Raw genomic sequence first — 26674 nt, 5'->3', positions numbered from 1 at the left:
ATTTATCCATCATAAATTCTGCTCTATATCGTATACATTTAAAATATACCCGGGTTGAAATAAAAGACAGCACTTTCCATCAAAACCCAAGGAATTTAAATCTTCTAGCCTATGGTAACCTAACTCAGCAAGAGACAAAAAAACTTAGGTTCAACAATATCTGAGACCAATATCAGAAAGCTATTAGTTCAAAATATTTTTGGTCTCAAAATCCCTTCACATTTTAAAATTATTGAGGACCTTAAAGAGTTATGTTTATGGCAGCTATTTATTTTTATGTCTACTATTTTCAAAATTAAAACTCAGAAATTATTTAAATATTTTTAGTCTACTTAATGTTACATATCAGTATAAATAACTATGAAAATAATTTTTTTAAATTAGTGAGAAGACCGACACTGTGTTTTTACATTTGTACAAATCTCTTTAATGTCTGGCTAAATAGAAGATAGCTAGAGTAACTTAGCTGCTTCTGCATTCAATATGCTATAAGTTTTCCTGCTTTAAGTATATGAAGAAAATCTGTAACTCATAGTTACAGAAAATGGAACCATATTTATAAAAGCCTTTCCACATAATTATGGATATTCTTCTTTGACACTACATCAAAACTTGACAAAGTGGTCTCTCTTAAAGGTTGGTTGCAATGTGAAATGTGAAACTAAATCAATGAGCTTTTCATGCTTTTTCACATTGAAATTCAAGTACTTCTAATGTATCTTTAACCATGTGTGATTTTATAACATAATCAGTCATTTGGAAAATGCTGGTTTTCCAAGATATCAAAGTATTGATTGTGGTAGGTAACAATGTTATTTTCTATTCTAGTACTTAGAAAGCATGTGACATAATTATATGCCTAAATTCCTCGTTACTTGTTTGGTGCTGGGCAAAAATGCAACCCTTACTCTCTAGAAAATTTTAAGTTCAAGACTAAATAGGTAAATCCCCCCCACCTCCCAGTTTCAATTTTAACTTCCATCAGTTTAATGAAACACTGTTAAACTCTTATAAATGGTAAGTTTAATGATTTTTTATGAATAATGGGGGGGGGGGGGGTCCTGCACTCCTAAAAGCAACTGTAGGCAATAAATAAGAATAGTATAGAAACAAGGTCATCCTCTACAGAAGTTGCTCACAGGAAAAAACATCCATTGACAAGCTGACAATCACAAGGATTGTTTACAACAGAATCTGGCAAGACTGGGGGAAGGGAACCTTTTTCCTTTCATTTTATACTTATGTGAAAAACTGGTAGCAAAAACCTGGAATAAATAAGTTTTATGCTCTTCAATTTTTCCTGAGAAGCAAACCAAACTACACACACACACACACACACACACACACACACACACAAATTTTTAAAAGTTGTGAGTACCAAATAAAACGATCAAACACTTCTCTGTCATATAAAAACGACTGAAAGGTAGTGCATATCTATAACCAGCCTTTAAAAATTAAAAAGTTTTTTTAAAAGGTCAGCTGCCAAAAGATGTTTAAGTTTCAATACACATCCCATCCCACATACACAAACAGTAAGCAATCTGTTCATCCTATGACAGTGGTTCTCAAACTATTGTTTCACAAACTTCACAGACAGCTCCATGATTCCCATTCTACAAACTATGTACCACTCTGTAAATATTTTATGCCTGCAATCCAGTAGCTACTACTTGGATATAAACAGCTTTTAATTGCCCAAAAGAACAAAGAAGTAGGAATTTCAGAGTAAAAGGCAAATTCACCTTCACGTGTCAATCCTAAACCAGCCTTCAGAATCCAGTCTTTCAAAGTCCTTTCCTCAAGGCTCAAATAGAACTCTGCATAAAATGTTCCAATGGTCAATCCCCACAGCTATGAGGTTCAAATCCCATAGCATAGAACCCAACATACTCTAAGAATTGGCCCTTACTTACTTTGCCCCAGCCTCATCTCCTGCCATCCTTCTCCCTTCTCAATCCTCACTCCCATATAAAATCATAAGGAATATAATCCTAATTGAGAGGATGGGAGGGGGCTAACTAACTCTAACATGTATGCTTCAGGAGATAGAGACGAAAAGAAATTCTTTAGGATGAAAGAGTGACATCAGATAATAACTGGAATCTACATAAAAAACAAAGAACACTGGTAAAGGTAATTACAGGCAAAGAAAAAATAACATTATCAAAGACAGTATAAATATATTTTTTACTTTTTTCTCTTGATTTAAAAGGTAACTAATTGCCTAAAACAATTATAAAGTTGTTAGGCATATATAACATATAAAGATGTTATATATAACAATAATAGCAAAAAAAGAGAGGAGAGAATAGAGCTACAGGAGGAATCAAATGACACCAGATGGTAACCAAAATCCACAGAAAGAAACAAAGTATCAGAAATGGTAAATATGTTGGTTAAAAGACTATAAATATCTTTCTTCTTTCTTCTCCTCTTTAAGAGACATATATTGCTTAAAACACTGTATTGCTGGGTTTATTACATAAATGAACATAATATATATAAAAGCCTAAATGACCGAATGACGGGTTGACCAGTTGCTATGACGCACACTGACCACCAGGGGACAGATGCTCAACGCAGGAGCTGTCCCCGGGTGGTCAGTGCGCTCCCACAGCTAACCTCCCATGGCCGGCCAACCTCCCCCAGTCCCTCCCCCGCACTAGCCAACCTCCCCCTGTCCCTCCCCCGGGCCGGCCGTCTACCCCCCTCGCCACCCTCCCATTGGCCCCAGTTGCTGGCCAGGCCAAGGGACCCCAACCGTGCATGAATTTGTGCAGTGTGCCTCTAGTATGACAATAAGCACAAAGGAGAGAGGAGGAAATGGAGCTATACTGGAGCATTATTAGTAGTAATCTGAAGTAGACTGTGATAAATTCAAATGTAATCCCAAGAACAAACCCTAAGAAAAATATCATTTAAAAAAATAAATTTGTAGAAAGAAAATACAAAAGGTGACAGGAACAACAAAAAAGACATGAAGTATAATAGAAAATAAATAGCAAATGGGAGATGTAAATTCAACCTTTTCAAAAATAACATTTAATAGGAAAGGATTAAACACTCCATTAAAAAGATTCAGTGTGATGCTGCAGTTTGCTTTTATATCCCTTAAAAGCCAGGTGCTGTTAACTTTCAAAATCAACTAACTTCATTTCTCCAGGATGTGGTTGTTGCTTGCCTAGCTGTTTATAGTTCTCCCAGGGACACTGTTCCCTCTTGGCATGACCCACTGTGACTCTGTAACTACACACTGCCTAGGATGTAAGCTTTCAAAGAGTGGGGGAAATTTCCCACCATTCAGAAAACTATCCAGTATAGAAGCTTTCTGTTTGCCCATCTACACACACACACACACACACACACACGCACACACACACACACACGCACACACACAATCTTTTAAAGTCCTGTTTGAATTATCTGATTTTATCCTAATTATACTAATAAGAATATAGGGGTGGGCAAAAGTAGATTTACAGTTGTAATACAAATAAATATATTAACTAAATATAATACAAGAATAAACTGTTTTACATACAACTGTAAACCTACTTTTGACAATCCCTATATAGATAGAGTTAGGTCCTTTCTTACTTTCACCATTTCTAATCCAAAAGTTCCCTCAAAAAAAGGGGGGGGGAAGAGAAAATGCAATCAATAAGATATTCCTTAAAAAAACCACAAAACATCCTTTAGTTGACTGCAGGAAAAGTTTAATAATATAACCTGCATCAAGACTAAGAATTGCCACCCTAGCTGGTTTGGCTCAGTGTATTAGAACATTAACCTGCAGACTGAAGGGTCCTGAGTTCAATTCTGGTCATGGTCACATGCCTGGGTTGCAGGCTTGATCCCCAGTGGGGGGATGTGCAGGAGGCAGCCAATTAATGATTCTTTCTCATCACTGATGTTTCTATCTCTCTCTTTCCTCTCCCTTCCTCTCTGAAATCAATAAAAATAAAAAATAAATTTTAAAAGACTAAGAATTGCAGTTCTCCTATATAAAGTATTTGATTTTTTTCTTGGTGGTAGAGATTAAGAAAAAAACATATGCTTAAGTAAAATACCCTCATGTAACACAAATCTACCAAAAATATAGTGTTTGTTCCTCTAAAAGGATTTTATACAGACTATAGCTTTTGTCTACTAAGGATGAGAGAAAACAATATCACAGGAAGAACATAAATAAAATCCCATTAAAATAAGGGCCCAACTCTACCATGGGGTTCAATTAGTCTTTTCTCCCTTGATGGTCTCAAAGCACAGGTAAGATAATTGCCCTTATCTCACACTAGAAGGCAGAGGCTGTTTTTGTTGTTGTTGTTTTAAATATATTTTTTATTGATTTCAGAGAGGATGGGAGGAGAGATAGAAACATCAATGATGAGAGAGAATCATTGATCAGCTGCCTCCTGCACACCCCGCACTGGGGATAGAGCTGGCAACCTGGGCATGTGCCCTGACCGGGAATTGAACTGTGACCTCCTGGTTCATAGGTCGATGCTCAACCACTGAACCATGCCAGCTGAGTGCGACTGTTTTATATCAAGACTAGAGGCCCAGTGCACGAATTTGTGCATCAGTGGAGTCCTTTGGCCTGGTCTGCGAGATCGGGCCAAAACTGGCTCGCCAACATCCCCTGAAGGGTCCTGGATTGTGAGAGGGCACAGGCCAGGCCAAGGGACCCCACCAATGCATGATCGGGGCTGGGGAGGGACCCGGTAGGTTGGCCAGTGGGGGAGGGACCCGGGAGGTTGGCCAGTGGGGGAGGGGCCGCAGGAGGGCTCCAGGGTGTGTCCGGCCTGTCTCGCTGAGTCCCGATCGGCCAAATGCCAGCAGCAAGCTCACCTACTGGTCAGTGCATGTCATAGCAAGTGGTTAAGTGACCTTAGCATATCATTAGCATATTACGCTTTGATTGGTTGAATGGCCTACTGGACAACCGGACACTTAGCATATTAGGCTTTTATTACATAGGGTGTATCCCAGTATCAAGGTCCAGCAGGTAGTAAGCATACAAATGTTTGTTACTTAATAAGATAAGCAGGATATTAACTATAACCATTTCCATGAAAATTATTACAAAGAAAACCTTATCCTATCTAATAAAGGGGGAATATGCTAATTGACCATCACTCCGTCACAAAGATGGCTGCACCCACAGCTGAGGCCAAGTTCCCATAAGGAGCCTTAACGAGCAATCAGCAGGGACCTGAGGCTTCGCCCTCCCCTGCCACCATGGGGCTTGACAGGGGACCTCAGGCTGCGCCCCCTCCACCCAGTGGGGCTTGATGAGGCACCTCAAGGTGCACCCCCAGTGCTGGGTCAGGGGAACTCAGACCGCGCCCCCGCCCAGTGGGGCTTGAAGGGGGACCGGAGGCTGCGACCCACCCCCCTGCCTGGCGGGTTTTGACAGGGGACCTCAGGCTGTGTCCCCCACCTGGCAGGGCTTGATGGAGGACCTCAAGGCACGCCCCCCGCCCCGGTGTGGGCGACCTCAGGCCACGCCCCCTGTCCTGGCGCCGGGCCAGGAGACCTGAGGCTACGCCCCCTGCCCAGTAGGGCTTGACAAGGGTGGGACTGGCCGGGTCTGGATCTAGCCCAATGGAGGGGGGGGGGGGGCGGCCGGGTCTGGGTCTCACACGATTTTGAGGTGCATGTGGGTGGGTGGGGACTTGACTCTGGGTCTTGTGGTGAGCCCCAGACTCTGACAGGAGGAAGGTTTTCATATACATTTTACTAATTTTCTTTCATCTCTGACACTTCTATTATAGAGAAAGGGCAAATAGCAATATTAAATTATTTCCTTTAATTAATCCCCTTTTAATGTGCACGAATTTCGTGCACTGGGTCACTAGTATTTACATATAAGGTCTAGAAATCAACAGCTGAAGACTAACCTACAAACCAAGGGCAATGATTCTCAAATCAGAATTTGAATAATAATAACCTAAGGAGTTATCTTGGTTAAAGAAACGGTGCTATCCTATATAATAATCCTATATAATAAAAGGGTAATATGCAAATTGACCCTAACAGCAGAATGACTGGTCTGGTCGCTATGATGCACACTGACCACCAGGGGGCAAACGCTCAATGCAGGAGCTGCCCCCTGGTGGTCAGTGGGCTCCCACAGGGGGAGCTCCGCTCAGCCACAAGCCAGGCTGATGGCTGTGAGCTCAGTGGTGGTGGTGGGAGCCTCTCCCGCCTCCTCAGTAGTACTAAGGATGTCCGACTGCTGGCTTAGGCCTGCTCCCCGCAGGGAGTGGGCTTAGGCCCTCAGTCAGACATCCCCCAAGGGCTCCCAGGCTGCCAGAGGGATGTCTGACTGCCAGCTTAGACCCGATCCCCCAGGGAGCTGGCAGGTGGACATCTCCTGAGGGATCCTGGACTGTGAGAGGACGCAGGCCAGGCTGAGAGACCCCCCAAGTGCACGAATTTTCGTGCACCAGGCCTCTAGTAATAGATAAATACCAAAACTGTGGAATAACATCATAGTTTTTTTCTTATTTCATGCTTATACAAAGACCAAAAATCCACGTTAATGATCATCTGGGGGCAAAGGAAGACTGGAGATGATTCAAGGCTGACAGAAGTTCTCTTGGACCTATCATTTCCAAAGTTGCTCTGGCAGACAATCCAACCAGCAGGTAAAGGAAAGAGAGCATTGTTCAAGAAAAGTTTGTATTGGTTGGGGTGAAAGAAACACTCAACACTTCTCTGCTTCATTCCTATGACCAGACCTCAAACATATGACCATACCCAAATGCAAGAGAAGATAGTAAATAAATGTATAATGAGTTGGGACCTGAGAAAAAAAGGAACAAGCTTGGTGAAGAGCAAGTCAGACTTTACCAGAGGTTTTAAAATACAGATTCTGGATCATTACCTCAAGTGATCCTCATTCAGATCTAATAGGACTCCCAAATTTTGTATTTAAGTTAGCTAAGTGATTCTGATGCAAAATTAGGAGCTTAGGAAGTAAAGAACTTGGAGCAAACACAAAAGAATATTTCCATGGAAAAGTTTAAAACAATATATTGGATAAAAAGAAAACTAAAAGATGATGAAAAAAATTAAGCCTTGTGTCTAAGACAACACAAGTGTAACTTGGGAAATTCTTCACTCCTTGGCCTGTGATAGTCTCTCATGGCTCTCTTCCTAATTCTGGTAGCTTCTTCCCAGGCTTACTCCACTCATTTCATATTCTCCACTAGTGGCCTGGTGCACGAAATTCGTGCACGGGGGGGGGGGGGAAGTGTCCCTCAGTCTGGCCTGCACCCTTTCCAATCTGGGACCCCTCAGGGGATAACCGGCAGTCAGACATCCCTCTCACAATACAGAACTGCTGGCTCCTAACTGCTCGCCTGTCTGCCTGATTGCCCCTAACTTCTTCTGCCTGCCAGCCTGATTGTCCCTAAGTGCTCCCCTGCTGGCTTGATCGCCCCTAACCACCTCTGCCTCGGCCCCGCATCCTGGACCCAGGATTCCCTCCTCCAGCCGACCACAGGCACCCAGGATCTGGGCTTCTCTCTCTCTGGTCAGCCATAGGCGCCCGGGCCGGCTGCAGCCGCAGGGGATGGTGGGCAGGTGGCTTCGCCTGGGTTTCAGCCCCAAGTGCTGGCGCCCGGGACCGCGGGGTGGGCGGCTTCTCCGTCTCCCAGGCCACAGCCAGCCGCAGGTACTGGTGCTCAGGACTACGGGGTGGGTGGCTTCTCCGTCTACCATGCTGTAGTCAGCCGCAGGTGCTGGCACCTGGACCACAGGCGGGCAGCTTCTCCGTCTTCCCTAGGATGCAGTGTGGGTGACTTCTCCAACTGGCTGCGGCCTGGAACATGGAGCAGGCAGCTGCTTAGTCTCCCGGGCTGCAGCCAGCCTCAGGCGCTGGTGCCGCCCGACTTCTCCGACCCCCACAGGCCCGGAGCAGCGGGGGTGGGGGGAGGAGGAGAGGCAGGACTGCTGCCATGTTTTCAGGTTAATTTGCATACTCACTCTGATTGGCTGGTAGCATAGCGGAGTGATGATAATTTGCGTGTTTCTCTTTTATTAGTGTAGATTATCCCTTCCTTGACTTGAGCTGTTCTCATTCCTTGAGTGACCTCATTCACTTCAATTACCACTAAAAACACTTTTCTCTGAGTCCAGCCTCACATTTAACTGGTTACTATGACATTTCTCCATTTAAATGTCCCACTAGGACCTTTAAAAAGCCAGAACTGAATTCATTTTAGCCTCAAACCAGCTCATCCTTCTTGCATGCCCTATCCACCAAGGCCCTACAGTTACAACCCTAGAAGTCACTGGTAATTAAAAGCCTTTGTGCTTCAAAAAATACCATCAAGAAAGTAGAAAGATAATCTACAGAATGGGAGAAAATTTTTTCAAATCACCTATCTGATAAGGGATTTGTACCTGAAATATATAAAGAACTCCTACAACTCAATAATAAAAAGACAAGTAGCCCTGGCCATTTTGGCTCAGTAGATAGAGCGTTGGCCTGTGGACTGAAGGGTCCCAGGTTCGATTCTGGTCAAGGGCACATACCCGGGTTGCGGGCTCGATCCCCAGTGGGGGGCGTGCAGGAGGCAGCCAATCAATGATTCTCTCTCATCATTGATGTTTCTATCTCTCTCTACCTCTTCCTTCCTCTTTAAAATCAGTAAAGAAATATATATTTTTTAAAAAGACAAGTAGCCCAATTAAAAAATGGACAAAGGATCTGAGAAAAAGATAATCGAAATCATTAGCCATCAGGGAAAAGCAAATCAAAACCACAAGAAGATATAACTTCATACACACTAGGATAACTATAATAAAATGTTTTAAAAAAGACAGATGATGACAATAGGTGTTACTGAGAATATGGAGACATTAGAACCCTCATACATTGCCAGTGGGAATGCAAAATGGTGCAGCCATAATGGAAAAGGAATGGGCAGTTCTTTAAAAAGCTAAATACAGAATTACTATATGAACCAAGCAATACATTTCTAAGTATACTAGTATATCCAATAGAAATAGAAACTTATTTCCACACAAAAATTTTGACACAAATGTTCAGAGCAGCATTATTCACACTAGTCCCAAAGTGGAAATAACCCAAATGTCCATCAAATGTCGAGTGGTTAAATAAAATGTGGTATATGATAAAATGGAAATATTATATGGGCAATGAAAATATTGATATATGCTACAATATAATGAACCTACAAAACATGCTAAGTGAAACAGGCAAATAAAGAGAGACAGAAGGTAAATTAGTAGTTGTCTAGGGCAGTGGTCAGCAAACTGCGGCTCGCGAGCCACATGCGGCTCTTTGGCCCCTTGAGTGTGGCTCTTCCATGGCCTGGGCAAGTCTATTTTGAAGAAGTGGCATTAGAAGTTTAAGTTTTAAAAATTTGGCTCTCAAAAGAAATTTCAATTGTTGTACTGTTGATATTTGGCTCTGTTGACTAATGAGTTTGCCGACCACTGGTCTAGGGCAAGGGAGGAAGTGACAGGTTTAGGGGTAAGAGGTTTCTTTTTGGAGTGATAACATGTTCCAAAATTTATTGTGGTGATACTTATACAGCTCTTTGAATATACTTGAAATCACTAAACTTTACAATTTAAATTGGTGTGTCAATTACTGTATTTTCCGGCGTATAAGACGACTTTTTAACCCAGGAAAATCTTCTATACGCCCAGTCGTCTTATATGCCGGAAAATACGGTATATCTCAGAAAAACTTTAAAAAGAAAAAGCTATCAAATTTTTTAATACAGATACTGATGCAAGAGAAAAGACTGCTTCTCCAGACTAACTTATACTTCCTATTATAAGACAAATTTTTGTGGGGGTTTTTGGGTACCTTAGATAACTACTTCCCGATTTACCTTTTTAAATATTTTAATTATCCTTTGCTGTATATTATGTGGCTTTATATCCTTTTTAAAAAAATATAATTTTTCTGATTTCAGAGAGGAAGGGAGAGAAAGAAACATTCATGATTAGAGAAAACCATTGATTGGCTGCCTCCTGCATGCCCCCTACTGGGAATCAAGCCTGCAACCTGGGCATGTGGCCTGACCAGGAATCCAATGTGACCTCCTGGTTCATAGGTCAACACTCAACCATGAGTGACATGGGCCATGTACTTTATATCCTAAGAGTAGAAAATAGGTTTAAGTTTATAATAAATGCATTTAATTGGAAAACCATAACTAATTAAGATTTTGAACTTAAATTTACTAGGCAAAAGTAAACTTTTCACTAAAGTTGTGGAGGCAGCAATTCTATCCAGCTTCGCTTTGTATGCCAATTAGTATACACACAGGGAAGCTGGTAACTTTTTAAAAAAATCAGTATCCTATAAAGCAGGTGGATGAATCACCTAATAGTATAAGAACTGAGGTTGGGGAGCAGGAGTGGGAATTAAATCTAAAGTACTTAGGAACTTTAATCATTGTATACACTGTATACAATGCATAATACATTTAAACATTACTGTATACAATGTATATAACATGCAACACATTAAATCATTATTGGTTTAAGTAACTGGAGATTTAATTAATTTTGCTTTAAATTAGAAGCATTGCTGTGTGACTGATTTGATTTGAACTGTCCATGAGATGCATTATCCAGAACCAAAAGATTGAATCCTAAACTATTTTCTTCAGGCACAGAACATTTCCCAGGAGCATCTCACTCCAGCCCAGGTAGAGCGCATTCACTGAATATAAATTTCACAATAGACTAGAAAAATAAAAATGAAATAATATAAAATGCAGGGATACCTAATGTGACCCAAATCTTAACTACTTGAACTATCTGCTCTTTTTATTACTACCAATAGTGGCCCGGTGCACGAATTCGTGCACATTGCAAGGAAATTAATTAGAATATTTTAATATCACTATTCGCCCTTTCTCTATAATAAATGTGTCAACCAAATTCACGATCGACAATGACAGATCGAAACACGCATGCGATTGGCGCCAGCAAGAGCTTTATATGTATTGCGCATGTGCAAGTCAACTCAGCCTTTTATATATATAGAATAAACTTGCTTAATTAGACCTGCTTTCTGATTTAGCTCAACTTTTTCCAGACCAGTGAAGCAACCCAACTTCTCTTTCAGGCAATTGTCAGCAACACAGCAGTAAGTATCAACACAAAGATTATTATTGCAGATCACGCAGGGAGAACAAATGGTAAAATATTTAACTGTTTGACTATATTCTGCACAATGAGAAAACCTGAAGTCATTTTTAAGGTCTACCATTTCTTACTTCTTTTCAGTTGGGTCAAGTTTCTAAGCTTTCTAAATCTCCACTAATGAAAATAAAATAGGTTTCCACGTGTCTCCTAACTACCTACTAAAGGACTTCTGTGAGTATCAAATGAGATGAGGCATGGGAAAATGCTTCACAGACATTTGGTTACAGTGTAAAATGTTTCCACCTGGCTATAAAGCAAGTCCTATTCCTGGGCTGAAGAAATTCCAAGTACACTAGTTGCTAGGGAGAGGAAGCCGGGCGTTGCTACATGACATCATTACCCAGACGGACACTTAGCATATTAGCTTTTTATATACCGTATTTTCTGGAGTATAAGATGACTTTTTAACCCAGGAAAATCTCAAAAATCAGGGGTCTTATACGCCGGAAAATACGGTATTTGGGTTTTAAGCAATCTGATATACATTGTCAGAGATTTTTCTAACCTACCGTATTTTCCGGCGTATAAGACCCCCGACTTTTGAGAAGATTTTCCTGAGTTAAAAAGTCGTCTTATACGCCGGAAAGTACGGTATATATAGACGAGTGGCCCGGTGCACAAAATTCATGCACATTAAAAGGGGATTAATTAAAGGAAATAATTTAATATTGCTATTTGCCCTTTCTCTATAATAGAAGTGTCAGAGATGAAAGCAAATTAGTAAAATGTATATGAAAACCTCCCTCCTGTCAGAGTCTGGGGCCCACCATGGGATCCAGAGTCAAGTCCCTGCCCACCCACATGCGCCTCAAAATCACATGAGACCCAGACCCGGCCAGCCCCCCGCATTGGGCTAGATCCAGACCCGGCCAGTCCCACCCTTGTCAAGCCCCGCTGGGCAGGGGGGATAGCCTCAGGTCCCCTGGCCCAGGGCAGGGGGCATGCATTGAGGTCCCCTGTCAAGCCCCACTGGGTGGGGGGCATGGCCTGAGGTCCCCCATCAAGCCTTGCCAGGCAGTTGGGGGGGGGGGCCCGCAGCCTCAGGTCCCCCGTCAAGCCCCGCTGGGTGGGGGGACATGGCCTGAGGTCCCCTGTCAAGCCCAGCCAGGCAGGGGTGCGAGCCTTAGGTCCCCTGGCCCAGTGCTAGGGCGGGGGGGGGGGTCTGAGTTCCCCCATCAAGCCCCGCTGGGCAGGGGGTGCAGTCTGAGGTCCCTTGGCCTGGTGCAGGGGCGTGGGGCGGGGGGGGGGCGTGGCCTGAGGTCCCCTAGCCAAGCACCAGGACGGGAAGTGCACCTTGAGGTCCCCCGTCATGCCACGCCGGGTGGGGGGCATGGTCTCAGGTCCCCTGGCCTGGCGCTGGCGCGCGCAGCCTGAGGTCCCCCAGCCTGACACCAGGGTGGGGGGCACGACCTGAGGTCCCCTGTCAAGCCCCACGGGGGCGGGGGAGGGCATAGCCTCAGGTCCCTGATGATTGCTCGTTAAGGCTCCTATGGGAACTTGGCCTCAGCTGTGGGTGCAGCTATCTTTGTAACAGAGTGATGGTCAATTTGCATATTCCCTCTTTATTATATAGGATAACCAATGTTTAATTGAATTTCATGTTTAATTTACCCTAGTACAACTATGCAACAAAAAAACTGTCAATTGTCACATGAACATAAGACACTCTTAACTATACACACAAGTGAGCCATTATATAGCTATGAGGATCCTTTAAAGATGTGTTAATTCCCATTAAAATGTTTGCTTAGTACTTAATGTACTCAGTTGGTACTAAAATGTCTTACTATTACAGTAGTAGTCACCTAACTGATCTGGGTGTCCCCATTTGTCTTTTATAATCTACTAGAGGCCCAATGCACAAGCACGAAATTCATGCAAGAGTAGGCCTTCCTTCCCCTGGCTGCCAGCACTGGCTTCCCTCTGGCACCCAGGACCTGGGGTTCCCTTGAGCCACCGGCAGGCACCCGGGCTTCCCTCACAGCCTCTGCTTTGTCCGGAAGATTGTCCGTTCTAATTAGCATATTACACTTTTATTATTATAGATTCTTCTAAAACCTATAGTGGTTATTTAACTTTTGGATGACATGGGCACCCTGGAAAATTTAATAAAAGTTATAAACTCTCTTGAGAAAAATACATATATGCACATTCCTCCTAATTGCTTTCAAAGACCGTAGGTTAAGCTATGACTTCCCATCACCTACAAATCAAGGCCAAACTTCTTAGCCTTGCATTCAAAGTACTTCATAATGTAGTCATTGTTAATTTAGCTAATCTATCTCCTATCCTTTCCAAATACACATACCAATCTGGTCTGTCTCCTCACTATCCTACCATAGATATACCATCCTCTCTTTCTGGCTTGCCATAACTCCCTCTTGTTGCTTTCTGAACAACTGCTTGCTTTCAACAAATCTTTCCTATAAACCTAAAATATCTCCCTTGCCATGAAGGGTTGCTCTCTGCCTACAATCAGATCATCTGATCCACTGTGAATTCTAAAACAGGTTACCTTTATCTCAAGGAGCTTTCCACTGGACAGGGGGTGCAGTCTGAGGTCCCTTGGCCTGGTGCCGGGGTGGGAGGGGTGGGGGGCTACACTTCATCTTACAAGGTATCAAAATAAAAAAACACACCAAATATCAGGAAATATACGACACACAGTTTTGAACTTTGTTTACATTTTTAAATAATATGTTCCAAATGTTTTCCTTAAACCCTCTTCATGTGAAGTGTCTCAGTCACTGGACATTTACATGTATCTTTTCTCCTTTTCTAACCAATAAGATTCTTAAGGGCAGAGATGGTTAACTACTGCACCCTGTATCCCATACAGTCTCCAACGCAAACCAAGGGAACACTCAATGTAGAATAGTTCTTGAATATCTGGGCATCAGTGTTTTTCAGGCATTTCATACATTCTGTGTCCCCAATGATAAGACTTTTCAAAGATCATCTATTTTTTTCTACCAAAAGCCAAGTAATGTTCTACCTTTAGTGAATACTTGATCAAGTAAGAACTTACTAACTATCCAAAATAGTGGTTAAATTATTCTCATCCATCCAATATCTACTAATTGATATATGCCAACCCTGTTTAAAAAAACAAACCCTTCCACATAACAAGAATCCTTACCTACAAGCCAAAACCGGTTTGGCTCTGTGGATAGAGCATCGGCCTGCGGACTGAAAGGTCCCAGGTTCGATTCCGGTCAAGGGCATGTACATTGGTTGCGGGCACATCCCCAGTAGGGGGCGTGCAGGAGGCAGCTGGTCGATGTTTCTCTCTCATCAATGTTTCTAGCTTTCTATCCCTCTCCTTTCCTCTCTGTAAAAAATCAATAAAATATATATTTTTTAAAAAATCCTTAAAAAAAAAAAAAAAGAATCCTTACCTACTAACCATTAACACTACACAAAACAATGCAAGTATAAAAGCTTATCCTTGAGCACTACTGCAAACAAAGTTGAACTCCAGTTATAAAACAAACTCAGAAAATAGAAACAAACATCACAGATTATATATATGCACACTATAGGCGGCAGTAACACAGCATAAAAGTGTAAAAACTTTTTTTTTAGAAACATGATATAAAAGTTTATGACCAACTGATTCATGCTACAACATGGTGAACCTTAAAATATTATGCTAAGTGAAATAAATCATTAACGGAAGACCAAATATTATATGATTCAATTTATATGAAATATCCAGAATAGGTAAATTCATAGAGACAGAAAGTAGATTAGTGGCTTCCAGGGCCTAAGATGGGGAAGAGGAAATGAGGAGTGACTGTTAATAGCTTTTTGCAGTGATAACAATGTTCTGGAATTAAATACTGGTAATGGTTACACAATTTTGTGAATATACTAAAAACTACACTTAAAAAGAGTGAATTTTACGGTATACAAATTATCTCAATTTTTAAAAGTTTATGACCATTTGGGCTATTGTAACTCAAAACTGTTTTTTTTTAAAATAGGAATCTTATTTTGTAGTTTGTTTTCTCAAACTGATCTAAAGTAGCAGTTATACTAGTAAACTGGTCCTCTACTAGGCCCCTTTTAAAATCAGAGCTTTAAATTTTTGTCAGTGAAAACTACCAACTTGCCATTATTTATCAATATATTTTTCATCAGAATACAGAATTCTGGCTTCCTAAAAAACAAACTGGCAATCTGCACAGCAACTGTGGCCCAGAGCTGAGCAGCAACTAACACACTTGGTCCTATTTGCCATGATCTCCACCACTTCTTACTGTCTTTCAGATACTAAAGCCTCAAGTCAGTTGCCATTTAGTTTCCCAGTTGTATGTTATCCCTGATCTAAACAAAGACCACCTACCTTTCCTATGAGGGTATACTATGAATCACTACTGATAAAATGTAATCATGAAATTGGTCAAAAGGTACAAATTTCCAGCTATAAGATAAATAAGTTCAGGAGGTCTAATGTACAGCATAGTGACATACTGTAGTATGTCATTCAGTATGTAATATTACATACTGTAATATATATTTAAATGTTATCTCCACACACAAAGAAACTAGTAATTGTGTGAGGGAACAGAGGTGTTAACTAGCCTTATTGTGTTAATCATTTCACAATATATACAAATATCAAATGATCATGTTGTACATCTTCAACTTACATGCCAATATCTCAATAAGGCTGGAAAATAAAATTGAAAAAATTTTATGCAAAGACAAAAATCTTGAAAGTGACACCTGTTAAATAAAACCCTATAAGTTTTACAAATTCATGCTATTTAAACACTTTGAGAAAAACATCTAGGGAAAAGTTTATGTTTCTACTACAAACAGAAAACAATTTCCATTTCATTTACAATTAAAAATTATTTTCACTTACTAACTGAAAATAGTACAGTAACTTCTTATCCCCATATTAGGTGTTGGCACTAACTGAGGGACATTGTTTTATTCAAATTATTGATTGGATAAGAAAACAAACTGCTTTAATCTAATTTTATGTTTAAGCCATCTAGAAACCACCCCCATGCTTATGTGCACAAAGGAAAACAACTCCTACTAACTTATAGCTTCTGTGTATTAGACCATATTCGTAAAGCTAGAAGAAAACAAAACACAAGGTAAATATGGAAATAACATAGAAAAGCAGATTCTACTGCTTCCTATCTCAAGTATAATGAGGATCAAGCTAAATGCTGTGTCAAGTACTTTCCAGTTTTATTTCTGTGTACTTCTCCAGATCTCCTCTCCTCCAAAGAAAATAATTCATCTAGCTGAACTGCTATTCCTATAGATGGAAAATGTTAAAACAGTACTTGTATTCCAATTTATTTTTACCATATATCTAAAGCTAATAAAATATCAACATATAAGATGAGTTCTGAAAGCTCTTCCCCTTAGACGAAAAACAAACTCACTTCTCAAAGTCTTTCAAAAGAGAGACCAGATGAGCCAATTACTTAATAGTCAGAGGTAAACCTCAATGTTCGACCCCCTTTGAGCCATGCCACGTCATTAACTTGTCCAAGTATCCTCAAATTTACAGGTGACATTTCACACAGCACCACAACTGAGTATTAGTAGGCACTATATAAAACTGGAGTAGCATCACAATTGCTTCATAATTGCAATTCCTAAATACACAAATGCAAAGGTACAACTGGATTTTATGTCTGCCTGAAAACACAATCCTGTTTTGGTTTCAACCTGATGGTGAATAAAATGGGATGCTCTCCTAAAAGTTCACCAAATTTCTAATGTATGCAACGATCCAAACTTTTTCAAAAGTGTAAGACTAGAAACAAAACAAATTATTACCTCAACTATAAGTTATGAAAGCACAAAGTGCCATTACGATTGATAAAAATTAGTGGAGAACATGATCTTGAGTTTCACACCATCAAGAGTATAAGGTGAGTGAATTGTACATGAGTTAGCAGAAATTGGTTTATGCTTTAACTGTGGTTTATCTTTTATTCTTTAACAGTGCTGTCCCATAGGACTTTCTGATGATATAAATCAGAAATCCCTTATCTGTGCTGTCCAACACACAATCGTCACATGTGGCTACTGAGTACTTGAAATGTGGCTAGAACTGAGGAACTCATTTTTTTTTATTTTAATTAACTTAAATTTAAGTTGCCACATGTGGCTAGTGGCTATCATATTGGACACACGCGGTTGTATGATTTGAAATACAATGCATAAACTTCACTAAACAGTAGAGTTTTTTCAAAGTACCATGTCCTGATGATGTTAAAGTAAAACCTTCCACATAAGTTCAGTCATCAGCCTAAGCATAAAATAAAATTCACTATGACTGCCTCCATATAAAATAAGATTCACTATGAAATAAGAATTCACGATACTACTTAGATTCAGAATTTAAGGTACAATATTCACAAACAGACGATATTAAAAAAAAAAAAAAAACACATCTAAAGTTTTCCCCATTGTTTTTACAACAAGGGTAAAAACTTTCGGAATAGTTTCCCAATGCTTGCAAGTTCCTTTCCCTTCATATCTGTTCAATATCTTCTGTTCAGAAAAAAACAAGTGGTAGAAATAAATGTTCAGCACTAACAAGTCTATTGCGACTCGTTCAATTTCACGTTCATTTATTTCTCTTTTCCTTAAAGGAGAGATGTCTGGAAACTGCCGCCAATGGCCTGAAAGCCTTGTTACCCATCTTGCCGTGTTTTCAGGTGTACGAATCGTCCTGATACAGTTACAGTTTCGTTGCCAGACACAAAGTATTTTTTCGGTTCGAGAGAGTCACTACTCTTTTCGGCACTTCAGACATTCTTGGACCAGCTCTTCCCAAATCCAAGAAAAGTAACCAAGATGGTGCACAAAATGTCAAAAGAGAAGCCTGGGAACTTGCACACTGAATAAGCAAAATCAACCGCCTTTGACCCGGAGAGAGAGAGAGAGCCCCCGAACTATCGGGCGAGGCGAACGTGCGAGCAAGGTCGTGACCCTAGGTCACGGCCGCCAGCACCGCTCCTGCCCGGCGGCGGGAAGCCACCTGTTAGGCCCGAGCCTCACCTGGCAGGAAGGCGCACACCCGGCAGCGCGCAGGACGCTGACGCCCAGGCGGCGAGCGCGGGACCCGCCCCTCTGGCGGCGGCGGCGGCGGCGGCGAGCCCCCCAGCGGCACGTGGGCTTCACCCGGCCCGGGCTTCGCTGACAGGAGGGTCGCCCGCGGCCCCCGGCCCAGCCGCCGCTCGCCCGTCGCCGGGGCGGCACCCAGCCTCCCTCGCAGCCACCCCGCCGAGAGGGCGCCCGGGCGGCCCGCACCGCTGGCCCGCCCGCCCCCTCTTCCTTCCTCCCTCCCCGGTCGGCGCGATCCCGCCCCGCCGCCCCTCACCTACCTGGTCACGGAGTTTCAGGAACGCCATGGCGGTCGCCGCCGCCGCCGCCGCCGCCCCAGTAGCCTCGGCCGCTGCCCGGGGCCGGCGGGTCGGCGGCCGGCTGCGCTCCGGGGTCCGCGGGAGGGGGCGGCACCGCCTCCCGAGCCGCCAGCCGCCGCTACCGAGAGGTGAGGATCCCGGCCGGTCCCGCCTCCTCCTCGGAGGACTCCCCGCCCTCTTCCTGCCTTTCTTTCTCTTTCCCTGGGCTGCCCGCACACGCAGCCGCCGCCGCAGCCGCCACCTCCTCACGCCCCCTTCCCGAAATACCCTGGCAGCCCCCGCGCCGCGCCGTTCCAGCCCGCGGCAGCGGCGGCATCCAAACTCCACTCCACAATATTACCACCACCGCCCGCCGCGATTGGCGGCCGCGCGGGGGAGAGGCCAGAGTAAGCCGAGCGCCCATTGGCCACGCCGCCGCGCTCGCTGGGGGCCACCCCCGCCTCCCGGAGAGGGAGGGGGCGGGGAGGAGGAAACTGCGAGGAGTGGGCGCGGAGCACGGGCGCGCGCGGGGCGGGGCGGGGAGGGGGCGGGAGCGGAGTCGGAGGAGGGGCGACCAGGTGCTCCTTGGCGCGCGCCCCGAGCGCGGGGGGCGGAGCCCGAGGCTGGAGGTGCGGGGGGGGGGGGGTTTACAAAAGGTGCTTGAAAGCCCCCGCTTGCACGTGGAGGCAGAGTGCAGACGCTCCCCAAAAGCCGGGAAGGTCGAAGGTACGGGGTGAGAGGCCGGAAGGGGCGTGAGTGATGGGCACCTGGAGGCTGCCGCCTTCCTGGAAGCGTCTCTTAGGGGATTGGGGCGAACCGGACTCGCAAGTGGAGGGAGAGTGGGAATGCGCTCCGGGCTTGGAGAGGATGAAAGGGCCGAGGGAGTGGGGTGAGAGGTGGTCCCCGGGAGGCTGCAGCCCTCCCGGGGGCGGCGGGCAGGGCCAAAAGGAGCGGGGGAGGGGGAGGGGGAGCCTGAACTAGCCGGATCTTGCACGGCGTAGAAAGGAATGCCTTCACCGGGCACACACTCCTCGAATTGGGGAGGTGGGAGGAGGTGCGGCAAGGTGAGAGGGGACGCCGGGCAGCCACCTTGTGGGAGGTGGTCGCGGTTGGAACTCGGGCGGAAAGCAGCATCTTTGCAGCCAAACAGGTTGTGGACGCCCGAGCCTTTCTCTACCCGCCGTCCCAACCCGAAGCAAGGCTGTGGTTCTCTCCAAAGTCCCTCTGCCAGGCTTGATTCTTTTTTTCTTTCTTTTCGCATCTGAAAGGTTTTGCCTCCCACTCGAGATAAATCAGAAGATGTGCTGGATTTCCGATAAATAGCACCTTTGGATGTACAAGTGGAATGACTCCCTCACCCTGCTACACACACACACACACACACACACACACACACACACACACACACACACACACACCCCACGCCACCCCACAGCTCTGAAACGGCTTTTCTTCGGCAGCCGCACACTGTTACCATTCCAGGCTTGTGTGGGAGAGGACTGTTGTGCGCCTGTGTCTGTCCGCCTGGGCAGCTCCAGCCCCTGGTTAATAAAAAAGGTACAGATGGTTAAGACACAAATGTGTGACGTCAGGCTCGGTTTTTAAAAGTCCCTTGTTTCCTACATCAATTGTGTCTCTTGAGACAGACTATTCAGAGGATCGATTTGAGTCTAATGGCAGTCATGAGAACGAGGGACCCATGCCAGGACTCAGTATATTGCAGTGCTGTACTTATAACAAAAAGTTTATCTTTTAACACATAAAAAATGAAAATGTCAGAGTGCAAAATGATTCTATAGAAACAATTTCTTATCTAAAATTACATTCCTCATCATAAATTGTGTTCTACTTAAAATGGAGGGATTCTCATAACTGGGAGGTAACAATCAGGATGAAGTTAAAAAAGAAGTAATACTATCAACAATAAAAAATATATTTAGAGATATATAAATAAATAAATATAATTGGAAAAGTGAAAGGATTCTTATAAATTTGTTTTTGAAATTATTTGTCTATGAGTAACTCATTTCATTTGGAATTTGCTTTGATTCCCCCCCCTCAAAGTCTGTGCATAATTGGGAATTCTTGAGAAGTGAGGAAATCAAGTCTACAGATTACTTTGAAATGAGTGAAATGCTGTATGAATGCTAAAGTTAACAACTTATAAAGTTGGAATATTACCTTTGTATGCATTTAAATAAAAAGTTATTCTTTAAAAAAAGTCAAAATGTTCTCGCATCACATTATTTTGAGTAGATCTCTCTCTTCATCAATTGCAGCAGATAAAATAGGTATGTATACTAATTGTTACTCAGCCTCTACTTATTAGTTCACTGAAAGTTAAAGAGTTAATGTTCTGAACTTAATTTTCGATCTCCAAAACAAAGGTGTTACAATATTACTAGAGGACTCTGTGATTGTAAGTTACCTTTGTGAAAATTTCCCATGTGCTATAACCAATAGAGTTCTCTTAGTCAAAGAATGTAAGAATATACCTATTTCATACATGAGCCTGTTAAGCACTGTGGATGTCTGGGCAAGAATTAATACATTCCTCTCTCCCGGGTCCCACCCCCAATTATCTCTCCTCTAGGTTAAAAGTTCTAGAATTTTGAAGCACAACAGGAACTTGATTAGGAACATGGCGAAGATTAACTTTTGGGAAAACACAAGTGCATTTGAGAGTATGAATTTAAATTGTGGAGTATACATTTTACTAGGTTTTATGATTGAGCTAGTGAAACTTTTTAGAGATCTTCTGAAATTTTCTAATGAACAATAATTATTGAAAATGATATAGTCTGGCCGGCATGGCTCAGTGGTTGAGTGTCAACCAGGAGGTCAAGGTTCGATTCGAGGTCAGGGCACATGCCTGGATTGCCGGCTCCATCCCCTGTGTGGGGCGTGCAGGAGGCAACCAGTCAGTGATTCTTAATCAATGACGTTTCTGTCTCTCTCTACCTCTCTGAAATCAATAAAAGTATATTTTTTAAAAATTACTTCTAATGCATCATCTCTGACAACCTTGCCAATTGTATTCTCTGAGCTCTCCTGATTGAGGATGCCTGATACGTAGCCAGGTTCTCACCCTTCTACACTCTGAACACCATTTGCATCATAAATTCACCATTTATAGAAACTAAGCTTAACGTTACCTAGACTACTCATCTCACCAAATCAAATAAGATAATACTATGAAAGGTAGTGGGAACTCTGCAGGACCATTCAAATTTAGTATTGCAACAACTACATTTCTATAGCTGGAGAAAGGGTAATAACCATTCTGAAATAAAGGAATAAGAAATCTACATTGCCCTAACCGGTTTGGCTCAGTGGATAGAGCGTCGGCCTGTGGACTGAAAAGTCCCGGGTTCGATTCCGGTCAGGGGCATATACCTTGGTTGCGGGCACATCCCCATTGTGGGGTGTGCAGGAGGCAGCTGATGGATGTTTCTCTCTCATCGATGTTTCTAACTCTCTATCCCTCTCCCTTCCTCTCTGTAAAAAATCAATAAAATACATTAAAAAAAAAAAAGGAAACTTCAAATTTTAAAAGTCTCAGTTGGACTAGGCTCATGTGTCCATGCCTCAGCCAATCACAACAACCAAGGAATTGATAACTTCCATTCAGAATTAATGTCTAAAATGGTGGGAGGAAAGATGTCATATAGGTGACCACCAGGGAAATTTCTGTGAGCTAGGGTACCACTTCAAATGTTATTTACTGTGCTACTGTGTTGTGTACTTGTCAGCACCTTATATGCTTTAACTCTTACGTTTTTCAATAGTCTCAAGAAGTTCTTTGTGTTGGGAAACTCTGGCTCAAAGAGGTTGTGTGCCTGTAGTTACCCAGCTAAGCAATGGCAGGGTCTGGATGCATGAGGGCCTTGAAAGCCAGAAGAGGAGCTTAGGTGGTAAGAAATAGACAACTATTGATGACTTTTGAGTGAAATAATCCCTACATTATAAAAATTACTTTTATGAAGAGCCTGAAATTCATGGAAATGCATATACTAAACTGCCAAAGCAGCAAAGATAAGTTCAGAAACCTAGAGGATAGGATTAGAAGACCTGATATACATCTAAAAGAGTTTCTGGAGGAGAGAAAATAGAGTATGAAGCAAAAACAACATCCATAGAGATGATGTGTGAGAATTCTTCAGACTTGGGAAAGAACGTGAGTTATCAAAGGAAGATGCTAAGGCTCAAACAGAATATAAATTGTTTTAATTGAAACCTGTACATCGTAGTGACATTACAAAATACCAAACACAATAAGAAAAATTTAAGTTACTACTGAGAAAAGTAAATTACCCTAAAAGACATGACAGTCATTCTGTCAGCAGATTTATCAGCAACAATAGTTTACAGAAGACAATGGAAAACATATCCAAAGTATTAATAGTCCATAACTGAGAAACTAAAATTCTATACCTAGCTAAACCATCTTTCAAGAGAAAGAACAAAATAAACACATTTACAAACTTTAGAACTTACAGATGCTCAGTAAAAGAAATACTAAAGAATATACTCCAAAAAGAAAAAAAAAGCTGAACCCTAAAGGAATAAGTGAGATTGGAGAAGGATAAGTAAATAATACATAAGTAAATATCTTGGTTAATATAAGTCAGTAGTATTTTTTAAAATATATTTTTATTGATTTCAGAGAGGAAAAGGAGAAGAAGGGAAAGATAGAAACATCAATGATAAGAGAGAATTATTGATCAGCTGCCTCATGTACACCCTCCACTGAGGATTGAGCCTGCAAACTGGGCTTGTGCCCTGATCATGAATTAAAACACTTACCTCCTGGTTCATAGGTTGATACTCAACCACTGAACCATGTCAGCCAGGCAAATCAGTAGTATTTTTTAACGTGCCAGTATTCTGGAATTTTAAAACCAAGTGAAATTAAAATATTAGCCATTAAAAATACAGTAGATGATGGCAGAAAGGAGTTCTGAGTTAGTGAATAGACTCCTTTTATTAAGTGAGATATTCCTTAACTTATAGATTTTGACAAGTTATTTTATTGGTTAAGGTTTGTTGTTGCAAAGAACAGAATTGAAGCAAGAATTTCTTAAATTGATATTCAACAACTCCCAGAGTTATTGGGGGAGTTGGAAAAAACCCAGCTTGGGTTGAGCTTCTAGAAACAAGTGCCCTAAGCCATGCAACAGAACAGAAACTGCTGCTGCTCCCATCAAGCATCAAATGCCGGGAGCTCAGCTTTTCTTCATCTGCTCCTATTGTCCACATCAATTCCAATTCGGTCGGAAACTTGACCGTGCAGTCACTGCCACCTCCACAAACTGGATCTACCTGCACCAGGAAAATGGAAGCTGACTGCATAGTTTGTATTCTCACATTTCCACAGTGCTTCTTCATTATCAGAGCCTATGTCATAGGCCTGCATCCCAGCTGCAACAGAGGCAGGAAATTAGAGTTCTGAATTCAATTTTATACTGGGGAAGTGGAAGCTGTAACCAGGGAATTATTCCAACTATAGAAGGCTCTTGAAAAGATTACTACATTAAAAAGATGAAGAAAAAAAAAAAAGGATGAAATATTACCATTTGTGACGACGTGGATGGATCTTGAGAGTATTATGTTAAGTGAAATAAGTCAGACAGAAAAGGACCAAAAACTTTGGATTTTACTCATGTGGAATATAAAACAAAAAATAACATGAACAAAACAAAAACAAACTCATAGATACAGACAACAGAATGGTAGTTACCAGAAGGGGTGGGGAGAGTGTCAAATATATGGTAAGGGAAAGAAACCAGACTTTGGGTGGTGAGCATGAAATAGAGTACATAGATGTCAAATTATAATGTGCACCTGGAAATTATATAATGTTATTAACCAATATCACCCAATAAATTTAATAATTAAAAAAAGATCTTGAATATGGCAGAGTTCATTACTGACATCCATGTTAAACTTTGAAGGATATTCACCAAAATAAGAGAAATAGAGTGTGAGGCTTCCACAACTACGGGGGGGAGTGAAAGGGAGGGAGTGAAAACCTAGTTACTGGATCAGCAGGCAATAAAGAAGAAATAAAAAGGCAAATTAAAAGTAGGATAAATAGGAAACTCAAATACAATTATAGGAATAAGTCCAGGCATATTATTTATTACTAGTGGCCCAGTGCATGGATTCGTGCACATTGAAAGGAAATTAATCAGAAGGTGGTTGGCGGGGCGGGACTGGGAGAGAGGGCTGGACACGCCCTGGAGCCAACCTCATGCGGTCCCTCCCAGGCCTGCTGCACCTAGGGCAGCACCGCTGCTGGAAGGACGTCTGTGGTCATCACAGTTCAGCAGTAAACCAGATTCGGGCCAACAGTGCCCCAGCAACAACATAACCCATGGCTGAAGGTGGAATTGCACGGACCCACGAGGAATCGGGCTTCCTCCTCTCTGGGTTCGTCACCTGAGAACTGCCACTGCCAAGTCACCACAGCTTGGCAGCTACTGCATTGAGCATCTGCCCCCTGGTGGTCAGTGCCCATCATCCTACTCGACAGGTAGTCTGCCAGTCGCTTACCCTTTTATATATATAGATTATTTTAAATCCTTACCCAAGGATATGTTTTCATTGATTTTTAGAGAAAGAGAAAAAGAGAGAGAGAGAGAGAGAGAAAACCAAAACATCGATTGGCCACCTCTCATTCACACCCCAACCAGGGATCAAACCTGCAACCTAGGTATGTGCCCTGACCAGGAATCGGATCCACAACCTTTTTTTTTGGTGAAGGGGATGACACTCCAACCAACCAAGCCACCTGGCCAGGACCAAACATTATTATTTTTTTAAAATATATTTTATTGATTTTTTACAGAGAGGAAGAGAGAGGGATAGACAGAAACATCGATGAGAGAGAAACATCGATCAGCTGTCTCTTGCACACCCCCTACTGGGGATGTGCCCGCAGCCAAGGTACATGCCCTTGACCGGAATCGAACCTGGGACCCTTGAGTCCGTAGGCCGACGCTCTATCCACTGAGCCAAACCGGTTTCGGCCAAACATATTATTAATAACAATAAGTACAATAGTTTAGGCTTGTTCATTAAAAACAACAACAACAACACAGCCTGGCCCATGTGGCTCATTGGTTGAGCATCAACCCATGAACCAGGAGGTCAATCAAGGTTTCATTCCCAGTCAAGGCACATGCCCAGATTATGGGCTCAATCACCAGTAGGAGGCATGCAGGAGTCAACTGATCAGTGATTCTCATCATTGATATTTCTATCTCTCCCTCTCCTTTCCTCTCTCTGAAATCAATTTTAAAAACACATTTTTTAAAAAAGAGTAAAACCCTGTGTGTGTTTTTTAAAAAAACTATCACTGTACATTTACAAATGAAAATAAGAGTTTTAAATATTGTAGCAAAAATTTTTATGCAACAGTTGTAATTTTTCCCATTGACTATTAAGATTGCTTTGCACACTTTTAATTTGCATGGTCATGTTTCTGCTCCTGCACTACCATGCAAAGTAAGGACTTCCTATGTATCTGTAGAACAAGAAGAAATTCAAAATGATAAATTGTACTAATGCTTTGGCAATGTAAGAGTATTTAAAATATAATCGGAGTTTGAAAAAAGATAAGAGGTGCAATAATATTGTAGACACATCTGCCAATGCAAAACAGTAACTCACATAGCTATTTCAAAGGTGTGTGGTACATTTGAGACAGATTATCTGGTACTCATTTGCCCGGAGGGCAGAGTGTAAAAAGGAAAGGATGGAGAATAGGTGTGAATCACTATCCTATATAATAAAGAGGTAATATGCAAATTAACCCTCACACCCTCACAAGATGGCTGCCTATGACCAGGCTGGCAGGGGGGCTAGTGAGAGATGACTAAACGACTGAACAAGCAGGCTGCATGGGGTGACCGGGCTGGCAGGGGGGTTAGTGAAGGATTGCCAAATGACTGAACAGCAGGCTGCATGGGGCAATCAGGCTGGCGGCGGGGGGGCAGTTGGGAGTGACCAGGCCAGCAGGGGGGGGCAGTTGGGGGTGAGCAGGCCGTTGGGGGGGACAGTTGGGGGTGACCAGGCCA

The 26674-nt window shown here is 42.5% G+C and overlaps 1 protein-coding gene across 2 annotated transcripts in view; it reads right to left on the bottom strand.

Annotated features, from left to right (window-relative positions):
* The window catches only part of ANKRD28 (ankyrin repeat domain 28), a 145608-nt gene extending 126669 nt beyond the window's left edge, over window positions 1-18939 (bottom strand). For both annotated transcript variants that reach the window (XM_028129542.2, XM_028129536.2), the window contains exon 1: window positions 18576-18939. Coding sequence is in view for 1 of the 2 variants with exons in the window: in XM_028129536.2 (XP_027985337.1) it covers window positions 18576-18602 (27 nt within the window). In the remaining variant the exon portion in view is untranslated. The remainder of the gene's footprint in view (window positions 1-18575) is intronic.
* Between the last annotated feature and the right edge of the window lie 7735 nt (window positions 18940-26674).

Source organism: Eptesicus fuscus, chromosome 18 (assembly GCF_027574615.1).
Source record: "Eptesicus fuscus isolate TK198812 chromosome 18, DD_ASM_mEF_20220401, whole genome shotgun sequence".
Lineage (NCBI taxonomy): Eukaryota > Metazoa > Chordata > Mammalia > Chiroptera > Vespertilionidae > Eptesicus > Eptesicus fuscus.
Note: the sequence above shows the minus strand (reverse complement) of the source record. Positions and strands in the feature narration are given on the sequence as shown.